Source organism: Bacillus rossius (assembly GCF_032445375.1).
Source record: "Bacillus rossius redtenbacheri isolate Brsri chromosome 4 unlocalized genomic scaffold, Brsri_v3 Brsri_v3_scf4_1, whole genome shotgun sequence".
NCBI lineage: Eukaryota > Metazoa > Arthropoda > Insecta > Phasmatodea > Bacillidae > Bacillus > Bacillus rossius.
In genome coordinates, this window is record NW_026962010.1 from 22,347,694 (window position 1) to 22,369,950 (window position 22,257).

Here is a 22,257-nt window from a genome sequence, read left to right on the forward strand (position 1 = left end):
AAGTTTTAATAAGTAGATACCCGAATAAGTACCGTGTTTTATCGCATAATCGTCGCACCGTTATTTTAGTGTGTCAAAGTTTGTAAAAACAAATTGTCGCATAAGCATAAGTATTTGGTCCCGCTGTTAGATTCCAAGAGTTTTTAGTGGGTAGTTAATACAATAGGATAAAGCACAGTGCAACAGCAATCGGTTTTCAAGTTTCTGTCACGCAGTTTGGTAGTTATAATGGGAAAATTAAGTAATTGCAATACTCTTAGTTTTTCTACAATACAATTTCCCGTCCAATATGGTCAATGTTTTGGTACCTCTATTTTCTCAATAATACTTACTTTTTTTTTTCAATGTTAGATGTGGCCCATGTACTTCTTTTCCCAAATAAAACAATGTACATATTTGAAGGTTGAAATATATTATTATTCTGATATTACCACTTATTTAATTAACAGAAATAAGAAGTTGTCTGATGTGTAAATGTTCTTTTTTAAAGACATTATCAAACGTTATAACCTTTATCTATTCGTCTTCGTCGCTGCTGTGTACCGCTTATAAACATGTAGTAAGCGCTAATTCGCATCATTCATATTTGGTTATGTTGATTCCCGTAAACAGTGTGCGCACGTAGTCGAATATCTTTATAGATAGCTCACCAATTGCATGCAAAGCACGCACTCTGTCTAGTGCAGAGTAAACTACATTTGATAACCTGCACTCTTTTATGGTGAGTACTACGACAATAGTTACGTGTGTTATATCTGGCTCACGGATTTATTATTACTATTTAAAGTTGAAGAAAATATGTTTTTGTTGCATGACATTAATTTAAATCTTTTGGTGGGATATAGTATAATGAACTTTTTAAATAAATGTACTTTACAGGAATAAGGTTGGTCTTTACAAATAACATAACCTTTTTTTTTTTAAAAAAAAAACCCTCTTAATTAGCATAAAAATTGCACCCCTACTTTTCAAACTTGATTTTAGTATAAAATGAGCGATGATTATGCGATAAAACACGGTTATAAATGAAATAAAGAGAGGCGCCTGAAACATTCACAATCGTGTTAAATTCTACAAATAACGTGAAGTTGAAATGTGAATTTCTAATTTTTTTAACTATTATACAAATTCTTACAAAAATTAACTCTTATTTTACAAATATTAAATTTTCCTGACTTTTCTGGCAAAAATATTTTGAAAAATGCCACAAATTTGATTATGAACAAAAAAAAAAAGGTCTCAACTAAATTTTTTGTATCTTTAATCATTTCAATTGTATTGGGGAATCTCCGTATGCCCAGGTGTACTGCAGTCTTGCACTTCTGCTGTAACTCCACGCCCTTCCAACTGCTGTCAGCTATGGGAAGAGCTTAGCTGGAAAACTAAACGCTCTGCCTCTAACAACATCACTTATGCCACTTTTGACTGTCTCCTGAAAGGCATGGGTGTGAAAGATAAAACATAAACATTTGGAAAAAGGTTAGTGTGTGTACTTGTGTGTGTTTATTTTGAGTGTGTGTGTGTTTGCTTGTTGTTTTTGTTTGTTTTTGAGTGTTTGTGAGTGAGTGTGTTTGTGTGTGTAAGATAAAGAGAGGGAGTGCCCATAAAGTTTATAACAATAAGGTTTATAACAGTGTCCCTCTCTCTTCCTTCCTCTCTTCATCCCTTTGCCAATCACAGAATTGCCTCTTCATTCTCAAGCTCAGGTTACCACATATAACACCAAATTCTTTACTTTTACTTCTTATTTGTTTGAATTCTGAACCACTTTATTTTGAAGTAAATAAAAAGAATTTATTAATATCAGCCACTTCCTGATTTAAATAAAAAGCCTTGTAAATCACTCTTACTGATGAAAGTGAAAACAAAAAAGATCTTATAAATACCCCTGAACCAGAAAGAAACCAGTGTTTGGGTGTTGACTATGCTGTCTTTTTATGACTTAAATTAACATTGACAGTTAGAATTTCTGTGAAGTTATTTATATAACAACTAGCTGATCCGGCGAACTTCGTACCGCCTTAGCGTAGCAATGATGCACTACTTTATTTTGTATAGCTGACCTATCTTAGGTATGAGTACCTATTCAATTTGAACTGGAATCTATAATATCCTCCATATAAAAATGAATCCATAATTCCCTGGTATCACTATAACTGAAAAGGACCTTACTAATTTAATTAAATAAAAAACAAAATATATATTGTCAAAATAGTGTTTATTCCATAGGATTCAATAATTCCACTAATGTTTTTACAAATTGCTATTGAACAACTTGGCATTTTTAAGTAAACAATGAGCTCAATACCACGCGCGCTCTATAAATCAACTAATAGTCTCTGTACCCCTCACTGCTTCTCTCTACTCTAATGCTTTTTGATAAACTATATTTTTAGTTTTATGTTCTGGCGCGTAAATAAATAATGTTGATGGTTTTCCGACACGGGAACAGGCGACATATAATTGGCCATGTGAAAAACATGGATTTTCTAGGTTGATGCCACATACACTTAGCGACTGCCCTTGCGATTTATTTATTGACATTGCAAATGCAAGCCGCACTGGAAACTGTAAACGCTTAAAGCTGAATGTCATAAGGTTACTTTAAAAATATTTATATTGTACAAAGTGTTGGGTTGGTTTGGAAATAATTTTAGATATGGTGGTTCAGTATTCTTAAATTTTCTAATTTTCCGTTAAATTTTTTCTTTCATAAGAACCTTCTCGTGACAATAACAAACACAACAAAAAAAGAATTAGGGAAATCGGTTCAGTCATTTACGCGTGATGGCGTGACCAAGGGAAATAGAAATTCATTATTCTTAAATTTTCTAATTTTCCGCACAATTTTCTTAATTTTTTTTTTCATAAGAACCTTCTCCTGACCATAGCAAACACAACAAAAAAAAATTAGTGAAATCGGTCCAGCCGTTCACGCGTGATGCCGTGACCAAGGAAAACGGGTTTCATTTTTATATATAAGATAAGCAATAAGTTACGAGTTAAAAAAAATATATGACACTAAAACAAACAAAAGTGTACATAAAATAAAATAACTAGGGATGGCCCGGTCGAATCCTCGAATCCTCGAATCCCACCGAATCTCTAGTATTCGAAAGATTCGAAATTCGAGGGAAAAGATTCGGGATTCTAGGAAAAATATTGATGTAAATGTGGTACTTTAAAAACTTAAATGCTTACAATTTACTTGGCCTGTTTACGTTTTCCTTGGAACACATCCTATTGAGGTACAGTAGAACCTCGTTAATACGTGATGGTTGGGACCGAGATAATCACGGATTACCTAATTTCACGGACTAGCGATTAAAAGCCCGGAGGTCTTGTCAAGCTTCTCAGACACCGGCGTGCAGCTGAGTTAAGGCCGTTCACGGTAAGGGCCGGCCGTCTTCGAATTAGTGTCTCGGCTTAAAAAAATACAGCACTGCCTAGCCATTAGTTCACGGTCACTTACAACAGCCGAAGAGAGAAAGATAAGATCGTGCTGACCTTGCACCCCCCACCCCCTCCCCCTCGTACAGCCGAATGCCAGCCAGACACGTCACTCGCCAGGCCTGCCGTGCTGCGTTGGTGGAAACAAACAAAGGGAGATGGGAAGCAGAAGTCAGGACATCCCCCTCAAGTTTAAAGAGTGACAAATGTGACAGCTGAAAGGGGGGCGACACAAAGGGTCGGTACAAACAGCGTTGCAGAGTTTGGCGGGCCCTCGTGATGGCTTGTAATTGTTTGCCAGCCACCGACCCGCGTGACGTTAATTTTAAGCGCTGACAATTTTTACTTCTCTTTTTTTTTTCTCTTTTAAATCGTCCCGGATTATCCGATTCCCGAATTAGCGCATCACGGATTAACGAGGTTCTACTGTATTGTACTTTTAATTCATTATTATATAAAAAAAATTATGAAGCATGTACTGATTTGGGAAACTTACTTTATATTCATGAACATGGATGCATTGTCGCTACATTGGCATTAAATAAGGCATAAATCACATATGAACATTCAGAATATGCTAAAAAATAAAATAAAGCACATTTAGGATCTAGACTAAATATGAATCTTGTTTTTTTTTAAAATAACTTTACCGAGAAATCTGTTACTTAGTAAAACAACAATAATGCCGACTTTCATCACAAGTTATGGTCGCACATGTAGTAATAACAATGAAAAATGAATGACAAAAATTAATACATTATACAATTATTATTTTAATCGCAATTCAATTTTAAATATTCTGATACACGTTCTATTTATGAATTTTTTTAGGACCAAGTTTGGTTTGTGTAGACTACCAACGTTAAAATATGTATTATCTGAGAATTCCATGATGGCCAACCAATGAATTTGTTAGCCAATCATTTTGAGCAACATAAAAAATAACTAATATTAATATAAAAAATTTTAATGGGTAAACTAGAGAAAACACCCCGTCACTTTTAACTTCGGGCATATTAATCACTATGCTTTAGTGAGGCTTAATTTTAAAATGTGCACGACAATATTTCTTATGGCCTAAAACCATTGAAGCCAAGATGGCGCCTTTCAGTTTCCATTAAATATTTCAGGAAAGTGTTTACCTTCATTTGTGACTTTAAACCAATGTCAAGTTGGTAACTACAAAATATTGTTCTGTCGGATGTTGAATTTCGTTTTCCGATTTCCGTGGATACAATGAATCACTGTACTCACAGATAATGCCTGAATGCCTTAAATCCACCAAGTCGGATTCTACAGCAATTGATGAAGTGACCAGATTCTTACGTGATCTTACAGTTAACCCAGAAATAAACATTCTCGAATACTGGAAAACTCAGTCTGCGTGTTCACCCAGGCTACATAAACTGTCCAAAAAATATTTGTGTTCACCACCTGCGACAGTGTTCTCTGAACGTTTGTTCAGCACTGCAGGAAACATATGTGACCAAAAACGGAATCATCTTGATCCAGACCATGTCAAAATCCTTGTTTTTTTTAAATAAAAATTTAAAGAGTTAAAAAATTCTGCATAATGTTTAATTTTTTCTCTTAATTTATATTTTATAATTAAACCTTGAGAACTGGATTCAGATTCGAGGGGTGGATTCGAGGTACTGTTTGGGATTCGGATTCGAGATTCGGATTCGAGAAAAATGGGATTCGAACCATCACTAAAAATAACCTCAATTTCGTTGCAATAGGTCAAAAATTTTTAAGTACACTGAGAAACTTCTTAAATGGGATTTATTTTAAGTAAAAATTAGTTGTATGTGTGTATGCATATAGTAGAGCTATACTTTGAAAACTGTAGATCACAGATAGAAGAGAAAGGTGTTATTTACTAATGACACGTCAGCATAGGCTTGCTTGGCATTTAAATATCAGTGTGTGACTCACTTCATTCAAAAATTTACGTACAGCTAAACTGTATAAAAAATAAAAACTATTTCTTAAAAAAATAACTCTGGTAAAAATATTTAAAATATGGTGCTGTTGCATGGGTGTTGTACGTGAATACTCTCTCTCTCACCACCCGAAATGCCTCTGGCCCAAATATGTATCCAAATGAAAAGTGTTAAAGTGCCACTTTGGGACAGCCATGCTGGATTAGCAAGTTTGCCAGATAATTAAAAGTAATTTTTGTTTTAACTAGAATACAGCATAAAATTAATTTAAAGTTGTTACATTGTTATATTGTTATTTAAAACAAGTTCTCATAATCTGCTCTATAGCACTATAGCAAAAAAAATATAGAAATGAAAATCAACAGTAACAAACACTGGCGAACAAAAAACACCGCAGCGCAGCAAAGATGCGACTACCAAGCTCAACAGTCGGAATCCACCTAAAGAATTCCGAATGTGAGCGCGTCAAATAACATAATGTGTTGAACCATAGAATGCCAGACTAAACACTGTTTGCTATATTTGCTTGAAGACACACCACAATTTTCCTAAATACAAAAAATTAACTACAATGGTTTCCCACTTGTTTATTACATACAACCTTGCTGGTATGCTTACCGTGGCTTCAGAAGCGGGTCCCAAGGAAGTACCACTTGCGAGGGCACAACCACAATCTTGTCGAAGATGAACATCTCAGCTTGTGCCGAGATGCTCTGCAAGGTACCCGAGGCACAGCCGTGCACTCCTAACAACTCTGCCTTCACGACGGCCCTCCCTACTTGCACTGGCCATCCAGAGTTGTGTGTCTTGTTCTTTGTGCTCTCCTCAACGTGGAAATACTCTGCTGGGATTTCCACTGCTACTTGGGTCTTGCTGCCAATGTGTAGTTTGTGATCATTCCTGAAAATACAATATATGTAGATATATGGTCCTTCTTTATATTAAATACAATAAACAGAGATTGACTGTAGTGTTTCTCTTGAGATAGATAACCTAAATTCTGTTTTTTTTCTCTTTTTTTTTTCTTTTTCCCCAAGCTAAAGATACGTTTACAATCCACATTAGTAGAGTCCCGTAAAAATGGTTTTATTTTTCCTTAAATTTTGTTTTGAAAAAATCAAATTTCGGTTTTATTTCGCTGTTTTTCATGTTTACTTTAACTTTTGAGAATGGTTTTATGACCTACAAGTTTTGCTTGGCTAAATAATAGTGGCACGGCGTATACTCGTATACTGCACTCTAAAGTCAACACTATTGGCAAATAAAAATTGTAGGCTTGAAACAGCTCGGCACGGCCCGGTGCCGCCTAGCGCGCTGCCTCGGCACGGCCCGGTGTCGCCTAGCGCGCTGCCTCGGCACGGCATGTCTCAACTTAGTATTCTTTTAATATTTCTTGCTGCTGTTCTTTGTCCCGTTGACGCCGTATTCACTTGCTCTGCGGTCGTATTGCATTTGCTGAGAAGTGTAGTTACGGCAGTTAAAGGTCACTGATTTTGCTTATCAATCGGCGTAGTGCCATGTGTTCATGTTTACGAGTAGTAGAGGTGTAAAAGTAACGAAAAAAAAGTGTACCCGTATGTATTCGTTACTATAACAATTAGTACTCGTTACTATCGTGTCGCTACGTTACTCGTTACTTCTGATACCGCATAACATGCAATGTTATGTTGCAGCAACGAATCAAGTCGTATTGCGTACGCGTACAGTATGACGTTACGTAAATAATAATAAATAGAATATAAACAATTAACAATATTTGATAATTAACAGTTTTTGTTAACCAAGAAACAATTAAATCTCATTAGAGCGGTTTTATTATATTATCTCTTTTAAGATAAAAACAACCAAAAACGTGAAAATACGCGATAATAAATAACAAAAACATACATATTTCTAATTTGTAAAAAATACTTTCTTATAAACAGTAAAAAACTTGGACGACAAATTTCCATATTATACTTAATAAACAAACATCGTTCTTTGTAACGTAAATTCATCGAATATGCGCGCGCATGCGTAAAACATACGAAAAATGCGAGTAACGAAATCCAGCCGTGTGTAACGTTTCGTTACTCGATACTAGATGGCGCACCCGTTACTCAGTCAGTACCGAATACATACGGTTTGCTACACCTACAGCTCTAACGAGTAGGTTGCCAAGCCAGTCAAACGTAGTTGAAAGCATGAGGTTGTTAACTGTTCAACATGAAAGGAAGAATTAAAATTTTATATTTCTCTACAAGATTAATGTGTAAATACAGCGGGTTGAAAATCATGGCAGCTATATTGTGTTGAAAACATCGCCGGTATTTTTTATTAACTTTGTGTTGATGCTCAGGTACATTTTTCTCTTTTTAATTAGTTTATGATTGCAATTACTGCTTTCGTTTCAAATTGTAATGATTACGTGACGGGAATACTGTAAATCATTATTTACTTTCATTACTACAAAGCGGCCATGTTGAAACTTAGAAAAATGGCGATGTGCCGTCAACGTCGTGTTTACTTGTTTTTCGCGATGTCTTGCATGGGTGGTCTAATTCATTATTATCAGTTTTATTTCTCGATGCTGTGCGATTTCGGTGTTTTGTCGCGAATTAAGGTAAATTGCGGTGTTATTTCGCGATATCGCGATTCGCGATATTTCCGTGTCTCTACACATTACTGTGTGGTATACTTAAAAAGGAAAGCATTACCCTTTATATTCTGTCACATTTACAAACCCCTTCAACTCCTTGTGTATGTGATAACTCTGCCCATTTCACATCAATCGACACATCTTAGTCCACAACAACCAAAATGTCATCCATCAATCTGCACATTTGTAATTTGTTTATGCAGTTCATCTATTGCCAAAAACAGTTTCCTCTTTTTTCACAGGCAAGATAATGGGGAACAATTTCACAAAATAATGCACAGAGGAAAATTGTGCATTTTCAATTCCCTTCAATCGTGCCACTTCTGCATTTTTTAAAACTTCACTCTTAAAAGGAAACTTATTAATAGGGATGGGCCGGTCGAATCCTCGAATCCTCGAATCCCACCGAATCTCTAGTATTCGATAGATTCGAAATTCGAGGGAAAAGATTCAGGATTCGAGGAAAAATATTGATGTAAATGTAGTACTTTAAAAACTTAAATGCTTACAATTTACTTGGCCTGTTTACGTTTTCCTTGGAACACATCCTATTGAGGTACAATAGAACCTCGTTAATACGTGATGGTCAGGACCGAGATAATCACGGATTACCTAATTTCACGGACTAGCGATTAAAAGCCCGGAAGGTCTTGTCAAGCTTCTCAGACACCGGCGTGCAGCTGGGTTAAGGCCGTTCACGGTAAGGGCCGGACGTCTTCGAATTAGTGTCTTGGCTTAAAAAAATACAGCACTGCCTAGCCATTAGTTCACGGTCGTTTACAACAGCCGAAGAGAGAAAGATAAGATCGTGCTGACCTTGCACCCCCCCCCTCCCCTCCTCCTTGTACAGCCGAATGCCAGCCAGACAATTCACTCGCCAGGCCTGCCGTGCGTTGGTGGAAACAAACAAAGGGAGACAGGAAGCAGAAGTCAGGACATCCCCCTCAAGTTTAAAGAGTGACAAATGTGACAGCTGAAAGGGGGGGCGACACAAAGGGTCGGTACAAACAGCATTGCAGAGTTTGGCGGCCCACGCTATGGCTTGTAGTGTTTGCCGGCCGCCGGCCCGCGTGACGTTAATTTTAAGCACTGACAATTTTTACTTCTCTTTTTTTTTCTTCTCTTTTAAATCGTCCAGGATTATCCGATTCCAGAATTAGTGCATCACGGATTAACGAGGTTTTACTGTATTGTACTTTTAATTCGTTATTATATAAAAAAAATTATGAAGCATGTACTGATTTGGGAAACTTACTTTATATTCATGAACATGGATGCATTGTCGCTACATTGGCATTAAATAAGGCATAAATCACATATGTATTCTCAGAATATGTTAAAAAGTAAAATAAAGCACATTTAGGATCTAGACTAGTAATATGAATCTTGTTTTTTTTTTTTTTTTAAATAACTTTACCGAGAAATCTGTTACTTAGTAATACAACAATAATGCCGACTTTCATCACAAGTTACGGTCGCACATGTAGTAATAACAATGAAATAATGAATGACAAAAATTAATGCATTATACAATTATTATTTTAATCGCAATTCAATTTTAAATATTCTGATACACGTTCTATTTATGAATTTTTTTAGGACCAAGTTTGGTTTGTGTAGACTACCAACGTTAAAATATGTATTATCTGAGAATTCCATGATGGCCAACCAATGAATTTGTTAGCCAATCATTTTGAGCAACATAAAAAATAACTAATATTAATATAAAAAATTTTAATGGGTAAACTAGAGAAAACACCCCGTCACTTTTAACTTCGGGCATATTAATCACTATGCTTTAGTGAGGCTTAATTTTAAAAGACGCACGACAATATTTCTTATGGTCTAAAACCATTGAAGCCAAGATGGCACCTTTCAGTTTCCATTCAATATTTCAGGAAAGCGTTTACCTTCATTTGGGACTTTAAACCAATGTCAAGTTGGTAACTACAAAATATTGTTCTGTCGGATGTTGAATTTCGTTTTACGATTTCCGTGGATACATGAATCACTGTACTCACAGATAATGCCTGAATGCCTTAAATCCACCAAGTCGGATTCTACAGCAATTAATGAAGTGACCAGATTCTTACGTGTTCCTACAGTTAACCCAGAAATAAACATTCTCGAATACTGGAAAACTCAGTCTGCGTGTTCACCCAGGCTACATAAACTGTCCAAAAAATATTTGTGTTCACCACCTGCGACAGTGTTCTCTGAACGTTTGTTCAGCACTGCAGGAAACATATGTGACCAAAAACGGAATCGTCTTGATCCAGACCGTGTCAAAATCCTTGTTTTTTTTAAATAAAAATTTAAAGGGTTAAATAATTCTGTATAATGTTTAATTTTTTCTCTTAACTTATAAATTATTTTATAATTAACCCTTGAGAACTGGATTCGGATTCGAGGGGTGGATTCGAGGTACTGTTTGGGATTCAGATTCGAGATTCGGATTCGAAAAAAATGGGATTCGAACCATCACTACTTATTAATCATGTAATCACATGCAGTAATGAAATATTTCCTTACTGAGCTGACGAACACATGTTTCTCTTTGCTTTCGAGCACATTTATTAAAATTGTTGTATGAATTCCTAGTTATTGTTGTTGTTCTTATATTTCTTGACATGTCCTATACAATTTGTGCAAATGTCTGTATGGTCAGATGGATGAAAATAAATAAAATAAATAGATGGAAAACATCACGAAACTAGTACTAAAATATATTTAATTACTCGTCCATTTTCGTATTGGTGTAAGGTATATAGAAAATATAAAAGAACAGAACAATTAAAATTTTTTGAATACTTCTACACAATTATTACAGCTTGCTACGTTCCACACTAAAGCTGAGTGGCGTTTGTTTTCCAAACGGACTAGTAAATATTTTTGATTTGTCGGAAAGAGCCAATAATAACGACGATGTCAAGAACAAAGATGCTTCTTTGTTTGGCTAACACGTCCATGCTTGTTGTCTCTCTCATACAGACCTCGTCGTTAAAAAATCAAAATTACCCGTTCAGCAAATTTCTAAATTCATTAAAAAGTTTTGAAATCCGTAAAAGTTGGCAGGTATGCAATATTAACTGCAAAAATATATGACACAATCTGGCAAATAACTACAAGTAACCATAACATTATCTGAAAATGTTGCACGTAACTTTCATGAGCTGAGTGAAGAAAGAAACGGACGAGGTACCTGTCGTAGATCTCGACCACGATCTGGCAGCTCTCCCGGACAAGGAGTGCCCAGTTGCGATGTGGCAGCACTGCCAGGGACACGGAGTAGGGCTTGACCACAGTAATGGACACGGAGGGCATCTTCACAATCTCCTTGTCCTCCACATTGCGGTCGTGAAGCAGCACTCTGCTCTTGCCCGCCAGCCGGCCCGTTGCCAGGCCCTCGTTGCTGATGGCGGCCACGCTGGGGTCCTGCACCTCCAGGTAGTACTGTGGCGACGGCAGTGGGATCCTCGACAGCCGCCCACTCTGCACCTGTCGTCACGCACAACAAGAGGCTGCACGCTTCTGCACACCAGGTTACGAGCTGTGTTGCTACAAGTACAGGAGCACTAAGGCTCTGTCACTTACATGCACAAGCCACTGAACCAGCTTGCATTGTTTTATTTGTTTTCACCCTTCTCTACAAGACTAAGCAGTCACTATCATTTTATAACATTGTAAAATAAACAAAAGTGCCATGAAAGTCCATCTGGTGGTTTTAAGATTTTGTTTAGGGACTGCCAGAATCAAGGACAGAATCTCATAAACAGCATATCAACAGAGGCATAAAACAGTAACTTAACTATTTCAAGTCTTAGACATTCATAATAAAAGTGTGTTTATGTGCCTATTTATTTATTTATTTATTTATTTATTTATTTATTTATTTATTTATTTGTAATTGTAACATGCCAACTAACAGGACAAAGCCTTTAATGGTAGGCACACAATTAGACACAAATACACTCACAATAATAAACACACAAAACACACAATGAATACAGATATTCAAAGTTATCTAATGTCAGTGAAAATAAGAGTTTTAATAAAGTAAACATAAATTATTACAAATAGTTACATAGTTTTCAAAAGAAATTATTTGAAGTGTCCAATCACCACAATATCACTTGAGTTCTTACCTGCAGAATCTGGAAGAGTACTGTGTCACAAGGCATGATGTAAACATCCGCAGGATCTATGATCAGGTTGGCCACAACCATCAACTGGACTTCTATAGGTGACACATGACTGTACTCTTGGTGTGGCAGCCTTACAGACACCTAGAAAATGTGTACCAAATAAAAATACAAAAATGGAAATGTAATCCACTATAAAAAGTATTAAATGTGCTATAAGTAATTTAAGTATGTATGTTACTTGTAAGCTTCAATAATTAGAGCAATACACAAGAAAACAATACAAATACTTTGTTGAAACAAGCAGGTAGAGAATGTTCAAGTATGTTGTAAATAACAACTTAAATTTATCATTAATAACACTGACCCAAATAAGAGCTGAAGCAGTCTAGAAACAGCCTCTTCCACTACTGACTGCTAGCAGTGTGCCTGAATGCCAAAAAAGATCAATACATCTGTATCAATAGCATTATGAAATACCTTAGCAGAGCCTGTCTTTGATCCTTCTATAAGCACCATGTTGCCTCGGCGACCACTCTGTTCAAACTGCTCAACAGCAGGTGGTGTTTCGTACGGGGAGTCTCTGAATGTGATAAATCTCAGCACTTTGCTACTAGTCTTCAAGTCGTCCATGGAACCAATGGTGGCCAGGGTCCAAAGAAATTCCACACCTTCCAAAGTTGAAAATTCATTTCCTGTTCCAGAAATATATTCCAAAAAATTAGCATGTATAACCAAATATAACAATTATTTATAGTAATACAAATAAAAAGTATATAATGATTTTCACACATTCAAAATTTACAAAATAAGTTAATCCCATGATACAATAGACATGTGAGAGTGTAAATTTTCTGGACAAATGTAACCACATGTTTTCTGAAAAATTTCCTGTTTTACCATTGCCAATAGAGATTTACATTAGTTAACATAGGTTGATAATTATTATATATTTTAAAAATTTACATTACTTAGGTATATATTACAATTCAGGTCAATATTGAAATTAACAAGTGGGAATAAAACTGTACAGTAATGGGTAATTTAAAAAACCGTTAATAAAAGAAGTGTGCAATTAGGTAGTTCAGAAAGACAAAAATCCCTTACGGCAAAATCTACAGGCGTAGGTACCCTGAAAATCGCATAATTGTCGCACATTTTATACTAAATACAAGTTTGAAAAGTTGGGGTGCGATGTTTATGTGAGAAATGCATTTTTCATTATGTAAAGTTATTCATTAAAACGAAACCTAATCAAGGACAGTACGTTCATTTAAAAAGTAGAGTTTACAAAAGCACGCCAAACAATTTAAATTAATAAGTCATGCAACAAAAACATTTTTTTTCAATTTTAAATAAAAAAATACCAAAAATGTGACATGAACGTGAGTCGGAGTGCATAACTATCGTCGTAGTACACACCACAAGAAAGTGTTGGTGCATCAGATTTTTGGAAACTCTGCACATGCAGAAGTAATTTGGTTTTTGTGTGGAGCACAAATTCAAAAGAGACAAACAATGGGTATTTTTTTATTTCTTGGTGGTTAAGACTTATTTGAATACCTAAATGTTTCATACACAGATAAACAAAGAAGCAAACTTTTATTGCAAAGAAATGGTGTTGCGATTGAGGCCTAACAAATTCCTACTTACAAAAGACAATTTAAGAAAAAATTATTTTTAAAAGAAAGTTATTAATGGTCTTTGTTATTTTCTTTTTCTAAGTTCTTTTATAGTATTTCGGTGCCAGAAATTTGTTAAGGTCTTAATGGTATACAACTATCCCTCACTTAGCACGACTAATGCGTTCCTAAAAATGCTTGTGTTATTAGAAATTGCGTATTCTGAAGCATTAGTGGCTAATTTATTCAATGTGTTTTAAAACTGTGTAGGAAAATAAACTTTACGTAATATAAATGTGTAGAATAACACTCAACGATAAATATGTCAATCCATTAATCTTTATATACCTCCCAACGCACTTTGTATGACAAATACAACACCGCGTAACGGGAGATACGTGGTTATGTACTTTATTTTCAATCGGCTGGCTGACTTGCCCGCCCGGGCGTGACCTTCAACTCACATCGCGTACATTTCTAAACCATTCTTTACTGACAGTAAAACCAATATTACTGTCCGGAAAATTACATTTCAATTTTTCAAAAAATAATGTGCTTATTCGCGTATCACCACCTGGTTCACACCAATCCTGTCAGGCCAATGATTATTATTTTCATTGCAACATTCATTTAACAACATTTTCCATGTGAATCATCTGTTCATTTCTGTTCCGGTATCTAATGTCAAATATATTCCCGCTATTAAAACCAACAGCATCAGACATATAAACTTTTGATAAGAGTCCTTATTTCGTACGATTGTGCGCACAGTTGACTTGCTTAAAACTAAAGTGTGACCAAAATAAGTGTGGCCTTCATGACAACCTGCGTGCCGTAATACTTCTAGTTTTGTCTCAAATACTTGAACATGATGCATTATGCTCTCACTTGGAAGCCTGATTCCACTATGATTCCAACTGCAGGTGATTACGCATGTACCCGGCAGATGACTGGGCAGACGTTGCTTTTGTTTGTGTGAGTTCCCTGCCACTGGCTAGAGTGTGTTCATGGCCTGGTCTGTGGCTAGGCGACAACGGTACGGCACGGCGGATGTAAAAACATTTGGTCCTTTACATTCCATAGCCGCAACTTAACTTGCTATTGCTGATTTATGTACAACAGCTGATAGCGTAGTTAGATAGACCTGTGTGCGCATCTCTTCCCCCCCCCTTCACATAAACCTATGCCACGGCACATCTGTTGTTTACAGAAGTTGCTATTCAAGACTGGGACAGTAAAATTAAAACCATGCTAAATAAATTCATGCAATCTGAAGACGTGCTATGTGAGGGATAGGTGTATTTAACCAAAAATAGATGAAAGTACTGTACATTGCAGTAACTTATTGAAGTTCAATTTTTACCTTGATGTTATGTTTAACTATTTTGGGAATCATTAAATAACCTTATTAAAATTGGTCGTGTATGTTTCGGTTCATAGTATGTAATATTTTTCGAACCCTTTTGCTTGATGTTGGCAGTAAAATAAAATTTGCAATTGAAGTTGAATCAAAAAATTACACAGGCCAACAAGAAAAAAAAAATTTTTTTTGGTGCCTAGGATTTTGGAACTGATTTTAGCTATACTTAGGGTGCAGAATCTAAATATGAAATTAGTTTTTTTTTCTATGGACTCAACTTTTTAAAATAAGCGAAGCTTGAAATGTGTTCTTCTACACAACGGGAACAAATATGATTCAATACCAATTGCTCATTCAACGACAATGAAAGAAACATAGAGCAACATATCTTTGGTCTTGGAGAAGATAAGGTATCGTGAACATCAATGGAAAATTTGTGTGGACTTAAAAATGGTAAACTTTCTCCTCAGACAGCAAAGTGGCCACTCCAAATATCCTTGTTTCTTGTGCCTCTGGGATAGCAGAGACAAAACACATTAATGGGTTAGACAAGAGTGGCCTAAGAGAGAAGACATGATCGTTAGAGAAAAAAAGTTATTAAAGAACCCATAGTTGAACGAAAGAAAATTATCTTTCCTCCACTGCATATCAAGCTGGGCCTTATGAAGCAGTTTGTAAAGGCTCTTGATAAGGACCAATAATGCTTTGCATTTATAGGGGTAAAAATGCCTCACTTGAGTTAGGAAAAAATTAAAGCAGGAATATTAATGGTCCAGAAAAAAGAAAAATTCATTAAGGAACAAGCCTTTGTAAATTTCATGAATGAGGCTGAGCAAAAATCCTAGACTTCATTTGTTGCAGTTGTCAGAAATTTTCTGGGCCAACGAAAAGCAGAAAACCATGTTGAACTGGTAAATAATATGACTAAAAATTTCAAATCCTTTGGGTGCAACATGAGTATTAAGGAGCACTATTTACACAGCCACCTGGACAGTTTTCTTGAAAATTTAGGAGACAGCAGTGAGGAGCAAGGTGAAAGATTTCATCAAGAAATTAAAATTATGGAGGACCACTATCAACGAAGATGGGATACACACATGATGGCAGAATATTGCTAGAGTTTAAAAAGGTACTGTTCCAAGATATATTCAAGAAGTTCATAAATAAAAGAAGCTTCTGAGTGTTGAGTGACTAATTGGTTCCATTAATGACTTGGTACTGTGTGTGTATGTATGTATGTGTGTGTGTGTTTGTATATATATTAATATTAGTATATACTAACAATATTTGTATAATATAATATTTGTATAGTATAATAATATTTCTGTAATTTAATAATAAGAATCTCATGTTTAATTTTTAGATTTGATTCATGGATTTAACCTAAAATAATGTAAAACATACATTTCACTAAAACGTTATATCTTAGAAATTTTACCTCCTAGGCAAAAACTAATGCCATATTTGAATTCAGGGCACCAAATTCATATTAAATCAGCTCCAAATACCCCAGCACCAAAACTATTGTTGGCCTATGTTATCAATTTGATATTAACTCCAATTCAAAACAAATCTTGCATTGAGTCTTTCTTTTGGTTAAGTTTTAAGTCGGCTCCTAGCATAGGTTTTCAGATAAAAAATAATTTGTAAATTATTTTTAATTTATTAAAAATTAAATTTTTTAACAATGCTTTTTGGCATATCGTTAAAGCATCAAAATATGCATCAGGCAATGTATGTGTTGCATGCTTAATTACATATTAAGAGGCCAAAAAAATAAAAAAAAACATAACATTCTCACTGGGAACTGTTTTGAAGTATTCCAAAATGCTTCACATCAAAAACAATTACCATACAAGTGTATTCAATTTACATTTATTAAAAAATTCTATGTTTTTTGGATTCCACCGAATACATCTCCAAACAAAAATGGACCATATATATATAGCTATTTGTAATACTAAAATGCATTTCCTCAAAAACTGACAAAAAGTTCAGCACCAAAGTTTTTTACTATTAAAGGCAGATGCATGAAAGATGTTCCCATACATTTAAAAGCAACACCATCTCAATTGCTCCTACAGTTTTCATGTTCATAGCTGTGAAGATGTGTTTTATCAGCGCAAGAGCATGCTTAATAGAGGCTCGCTCCCAAACTTCTACGTAAGAGGAAACATGGCCATGTGTTTAGAAAAGCGGGATTCTGTCCTGTAAGCAAGTGTCAAGATAAATGCTTCCTTAGCCATTTCCTTTGACACACATTTCTGAATACCAGCCTGTCAGTTAGCACCGTGTTTCGCGACCAAGCGACGACGTGTTCTGTCTGGTGACTTGTCACAGTTACACTTTTGACGCATTTGATTTTATTTTCTAGCTTCATGTGGATTACATAACATATTATATAACATACTATGGAAGGTGGAACACCAATAGAAAAACTACATGGTAGGCTACAAGGGAGGGAGCTCAAGATTGTGTTGAAAATATTTGAGTATTCTTCAATAAACATGAGTGTGAACAATACAATTAAGGAAGCTTTGGTCAACTTTGATTAGCGGTAGCAATAGTGACTAAAAGGTTTGTGGTACCAATGAATATGTGTGATCAGTTTTTCGTTGTAAAGAATTTATAATCGAGATGGTATAAAATATTATAAATTATGTGAGTTCTTAAAATTCTTATTGTACAATAAAAATCACAAAGAAAAACATCTCCTGAAATTTGTAATATGTTTGGTAACAGCATGCGCCATAAGCAGTGTACTGCAGTCTAAGAGTGAGATAGTCTATATATTTCCTACAATCAGAACTACACACACACAACACTAAATCTTCAGGTAATTTTCTAACACTAAAGAGACCACAATGTTGACACAAACCTTGTTCATCGTATGCTCGCACTTCAAATATCTCCGGTGCTTCTTCCATGTAAAGCTCACGTGTTGTTGTGATGATGAAAAGCGAGCATATGACGTCTACGATGACATCACAGCGCAACAACTGGCCCGAGTGCACTTCTTCTGCAAATATGATTGCGGTGTTTCTGGCCTTGTCCTTGGAGACGGAGGACACGACCGCCCGTGCCGAGCAGCCCAGGCCCGGGTCCACGTCCACGGGCGTCACCTGCACGATGGCCATCCGCGAAGACGACCTGCACGGCACAGACCAGACTCCACCACACCATTCAGCAATGTTGGAGAAGAAACTGCCCAAAGTCCCACTGCCCTATCTTATGCCATCAAACCGATAATGACCTGAGAAAAAAAAGCAAGAAGTGTGTAGTTCCCGTGCCAACACAATTTTAGTTCTTTAATCTCACTACTGAATAATCTTTTATAAATACTTTTCGTAAAATAGCAAAAGTCGTATGACTAATCAGAAAAGGTAAAGTTAAGATTCCACAAAGACAACATGTGCTATAAAACTCTTGTCTGCAAAGCCATGTGACATTTCATACTGGTAACATGCATATTACATGAAGATTGCACCAACTTTTATTTTTGTTTAGATTTTACATCTGGTCAACATTGAAGTCTTACCGACAGTAACACTTTATCACAAACCAGAGATGTTGGGGAATAAATCAACGACAACTCATACGAAGGTACTATCACAGCATTTTCAAAGAGAGGCAGTGGTAAACTATTACAAAACTGAAATCATAAATGCTGGAATGAGTTTGAACAAGAACCTTGGAATCAGAATCCAACAACTTACCACTGAGCCACAAGCTCATGAATGTTGACTGCCTTGCAGGGAGCGATGATCTGAACCACTCACCACCTTGGCCCCTAAAGTCGTGTGAATGATTATTGAGTAGGGATGGGACGATTCCAAAATTTTCGATTCCGATACCCGATTAGCGATTCCTTAAAAAATCCTTTGATTCTCGATACTCGATACTCACCTAGTTAACTTAATATTAAATAATTCAAATTCTATTTGAAACTTTTTTTTTTCAGCTTTTAATACATATATGTAGCATACATCATAAATTCATATTTATCAAATTTGAGTACACAACTATAAGTTATTAACATTAACTCATATAAATGTTTACATCATTAGAAGTTAATGGCTCATATGTGAAAGGGGTCAAACTAATCTAAAATTTGTTTTGTAATAGAGAATAAACTATAAAAAAATATTTTAGGCTTCCCTTGAGCAGTATAAATTATTTTTGTTTATACAACTTGCCTAACTTAGAGAAGGGTACACATTAACTAAAAAAATTGTGAAATGAAACAGTAACAAAATTAAGCAACTAGAGAACTAGAAAATGAAAGTGTTGTACTTGATTGTGGTATTTCGGCGTTAAGTTACATTTAAGAAACACACACAAATTCATTCGTTGTTATTTCGGCATTGTGGTCAATTTTGATATTCGGCATTATGGTATTTCGGCGTTGTGGTAACGACCCAACAAAATCTATAAAAAACTGTTGACCAACTAATCATCATCGTCACACCATTCGTAAATGAATGTTTGTTTACATTTTTCCGCTTTTTGGCGCGATTTATAATGCTTGTGCTGCCCCGTACGGCTGGGTGACGAAGTAAAGATAGTTCCCAAGGTCCCCTTTAAGAGTTTCCAGAGCCTGGTACCTGGTTTGCCCGATGATCTGCTTGATACTACGACGCTGTTCCAACTATATGCCAGCGCCCCCGGCTGACGTGGTATGGCCACTCACGTAAGGCTGTTCCAAACACGTTCGCCACTGTTCGCCCAATCATCTGCTTGCTTTTGTATTTATCCGGTGTCGCTGTTCCAAGCTGACGTCAGTGCCCCGAGCGGTGTGCGTTGGCTTTAAAACTTCACCTGTTTGTCTTATCTATCCAAACATTCTTATGCCGGAAAGTAAAATAAACATCGTAGTATTGCGTATTTTTACAGTATATTTTTGGGTTTAACATTATAACGTGAGCGTGTGTAAGCTTTTGTTTGCTTTAGTGCATTTATGATTAATGTTCAGTGGCAACCATGTTGCGGTGTTTGTTTACCAGTGACGAGACAAGTCTTTTACCCCGTATTTAAATTTCGCGTAAAAACACTGCGATTTCGCGTTTAAATACTAAATTTTGTGTAAAAACGTGTTGTGGCGATTTCGCGTAAAAACTGTATTTTACGGTGATTTCGCGTTTATCGTTGTTTAATCGCGATCGCAAAAAGAACAGGCCCCTACTAATACGCAGTGATAATTTTTTTATAAATGATTTTAGTACTTTGACTTGTATATAACATCGACCCAAGTTTTAGATATTATTTATTTGGGCAAATATGACTGTGTTATATATGCATCTAGTCAGTCATAACCCCACTCGAGTCGTTAAATAATTGTATCTGACAGATTTGCAATGTTGTGAAATGATTTTTTTTTGCTACATGCGGGAATAGACTTTTATCACCGATTCTCGATTATTAAAGTAGAATTGGTAGGTATCAATGAAATTAGGAATCTGTTTACCCATCCCTATTATTGAGTATGTTAGATGACTTCAATACTATTTAGTTTCATATAAGGATGTTTATATTTTACATAATTGATGGTGTGAAAGTCAAATTTAAAAAAAAAAAATTGTTTATGCTGAATAGTGATCTGAAAGAAACCAGCACACTCAATATTGTAAGTGCTTATGTAACACACAAAATTTGGAATCATATTAACTGATCCATATGTAACTTAATATTATTTGTCTCTACTGTGCATGCACAAAGGCATTGGCGTAGATCCCAAAGGAGGCGAGAGGGTCTGCCTTCATCCCCCCCTCCCGCAAATTAAAAATCATCTCAATAGAGAGGCAATTGTAACTGTGAAATGGACATGATAAACATAATAATAATGCCAAAACTTTCCGAATATTATAATTTTCCACTTATTGCATGCATATTGACCTAAATTGCTAGTGAGATAATTTGAGTCTGTTATCCCCACACAGACAACCATTGGGATGCAAATTTAAACTGACATTTCTTTTAAATTCTACAGATTCGCTCCCTTGCACAATGGTATGATCATTGAATATTACTGTGAAGCTGTAAAGTATAACTTGCACACCACCTACAAGTTCTATAACTTTTGTTGTTCTTTATGTCTGCTATTAAAAAAATTGTGCCAAAACCCCATAAATAACTTTCAGGTCAGAAATTTAAGACATTTCTCTTACACTTTCTTTACATAAAATTGTACCATGTGAAAGGGCTTAACAATTTTTGAATACTTCCTAGAGTACATGTTAGTTTATTAATCTTAACATCTTGTCAACGGTGAGGTCATAAGATACGCCACTACATCTCCTCAGTCCATTGCAAGCCTGTGAGTGTTCAACCATCTTCTACAAGAAACTAGGCTTAAACTCAAAATGCTGTACTTACAACCCAGCTTCAACTACTATGTTTTGTTACTGCAGTTTCATGCTACAATTCTGGTTATAAAACCATTCCTGGGAACATTTCCTTAAAAAAACATTGTTGTGAGAGTAAATCTACAAACGTCCCATCAAATGGGTGCATGAGAAACACTGCAGGTGTTTGCTTACAGAATGTATTTCTTTTATCTCACAGCGCACGGCACATCCAGTGCCAGCAGTCTTCGAGACCTTCGTTTACAACACAATCCTGAAGTTTGGGGCAGTCTTTCGGTTCAATGAAACCAGCAATTACGTGTGGGCAACGACTTTAATCTACAAGTGACAAGCGACTGTTTGGTTGGTGAGAGAGGCTTCATAGCAGAAGAGAGCAAAGTCTGAGGAGGCATTTGTGATGTGGCGTGCAAGTGAGTAGTGAGTGAAAGTGTGTTTTAGAACCGTGGTGCTTGGGGAAGGACCAACCAAAATGTGAGTTACTTAATCAGAAAAGATGGATCAACAGATCATAAATATGTATTACATTATTGGTTTTACTTTATATCTTATTTTATTCAATCCAATGGATCTTTTGTGTTTTGTGTTTAAGAGTTTCCACAAGATAATGGATGAATAATGTTACATAAAAATAAAATGATACAATGATAACCAAATAAATAAACAAATTTTTATTTTTAGTTCAACAGGAAAAACCAAGGTGATTATTTGGAATACGGAAAAGTATTAAAATTGCTCCA

At 35.7% G+C, this 22,257-nt stretch overlaps 1 protein-coding gene across 1 annotated transcript in view; it reads right to left on the bottom strand.

Moving 5' to 3' along the window:
- The window catches only part of LOC134541701 (nuclear pore membrane glycoprotein 210-like), a 125,489-nt gene that overhangs the window by 73,056 nt on the left and 30,176 nt on the right, over window positions 1–22,257 (bottom strand). The window contains exons 2-6 of the mRNA XM_063385342.1: window positions 18,037–18,308; window positions 12,657–12,871; window positions 12,180–12,320; window positions 11,237–11,532; window positions 6,015–6,296 (exon numbers count right to left, since the gene is read on the bottom strand). Of these exons, the coding sequence (XP_063241412.1) occupies window positions 6,015–6,296; window positions 11,237–11,532; window positions 12,180–12,320; window positions 12,657–12,871; window positions 18,037–18,308 (1,206 nt within the window). The remainder of the gene's footprint in view (window positions 1–6,014; window positions 6,297–11,236; window positions 11,533–12,179; window positions 12,321–12,656; window positions 12,872–18,036; window positions 18,309–22,257) is intronic.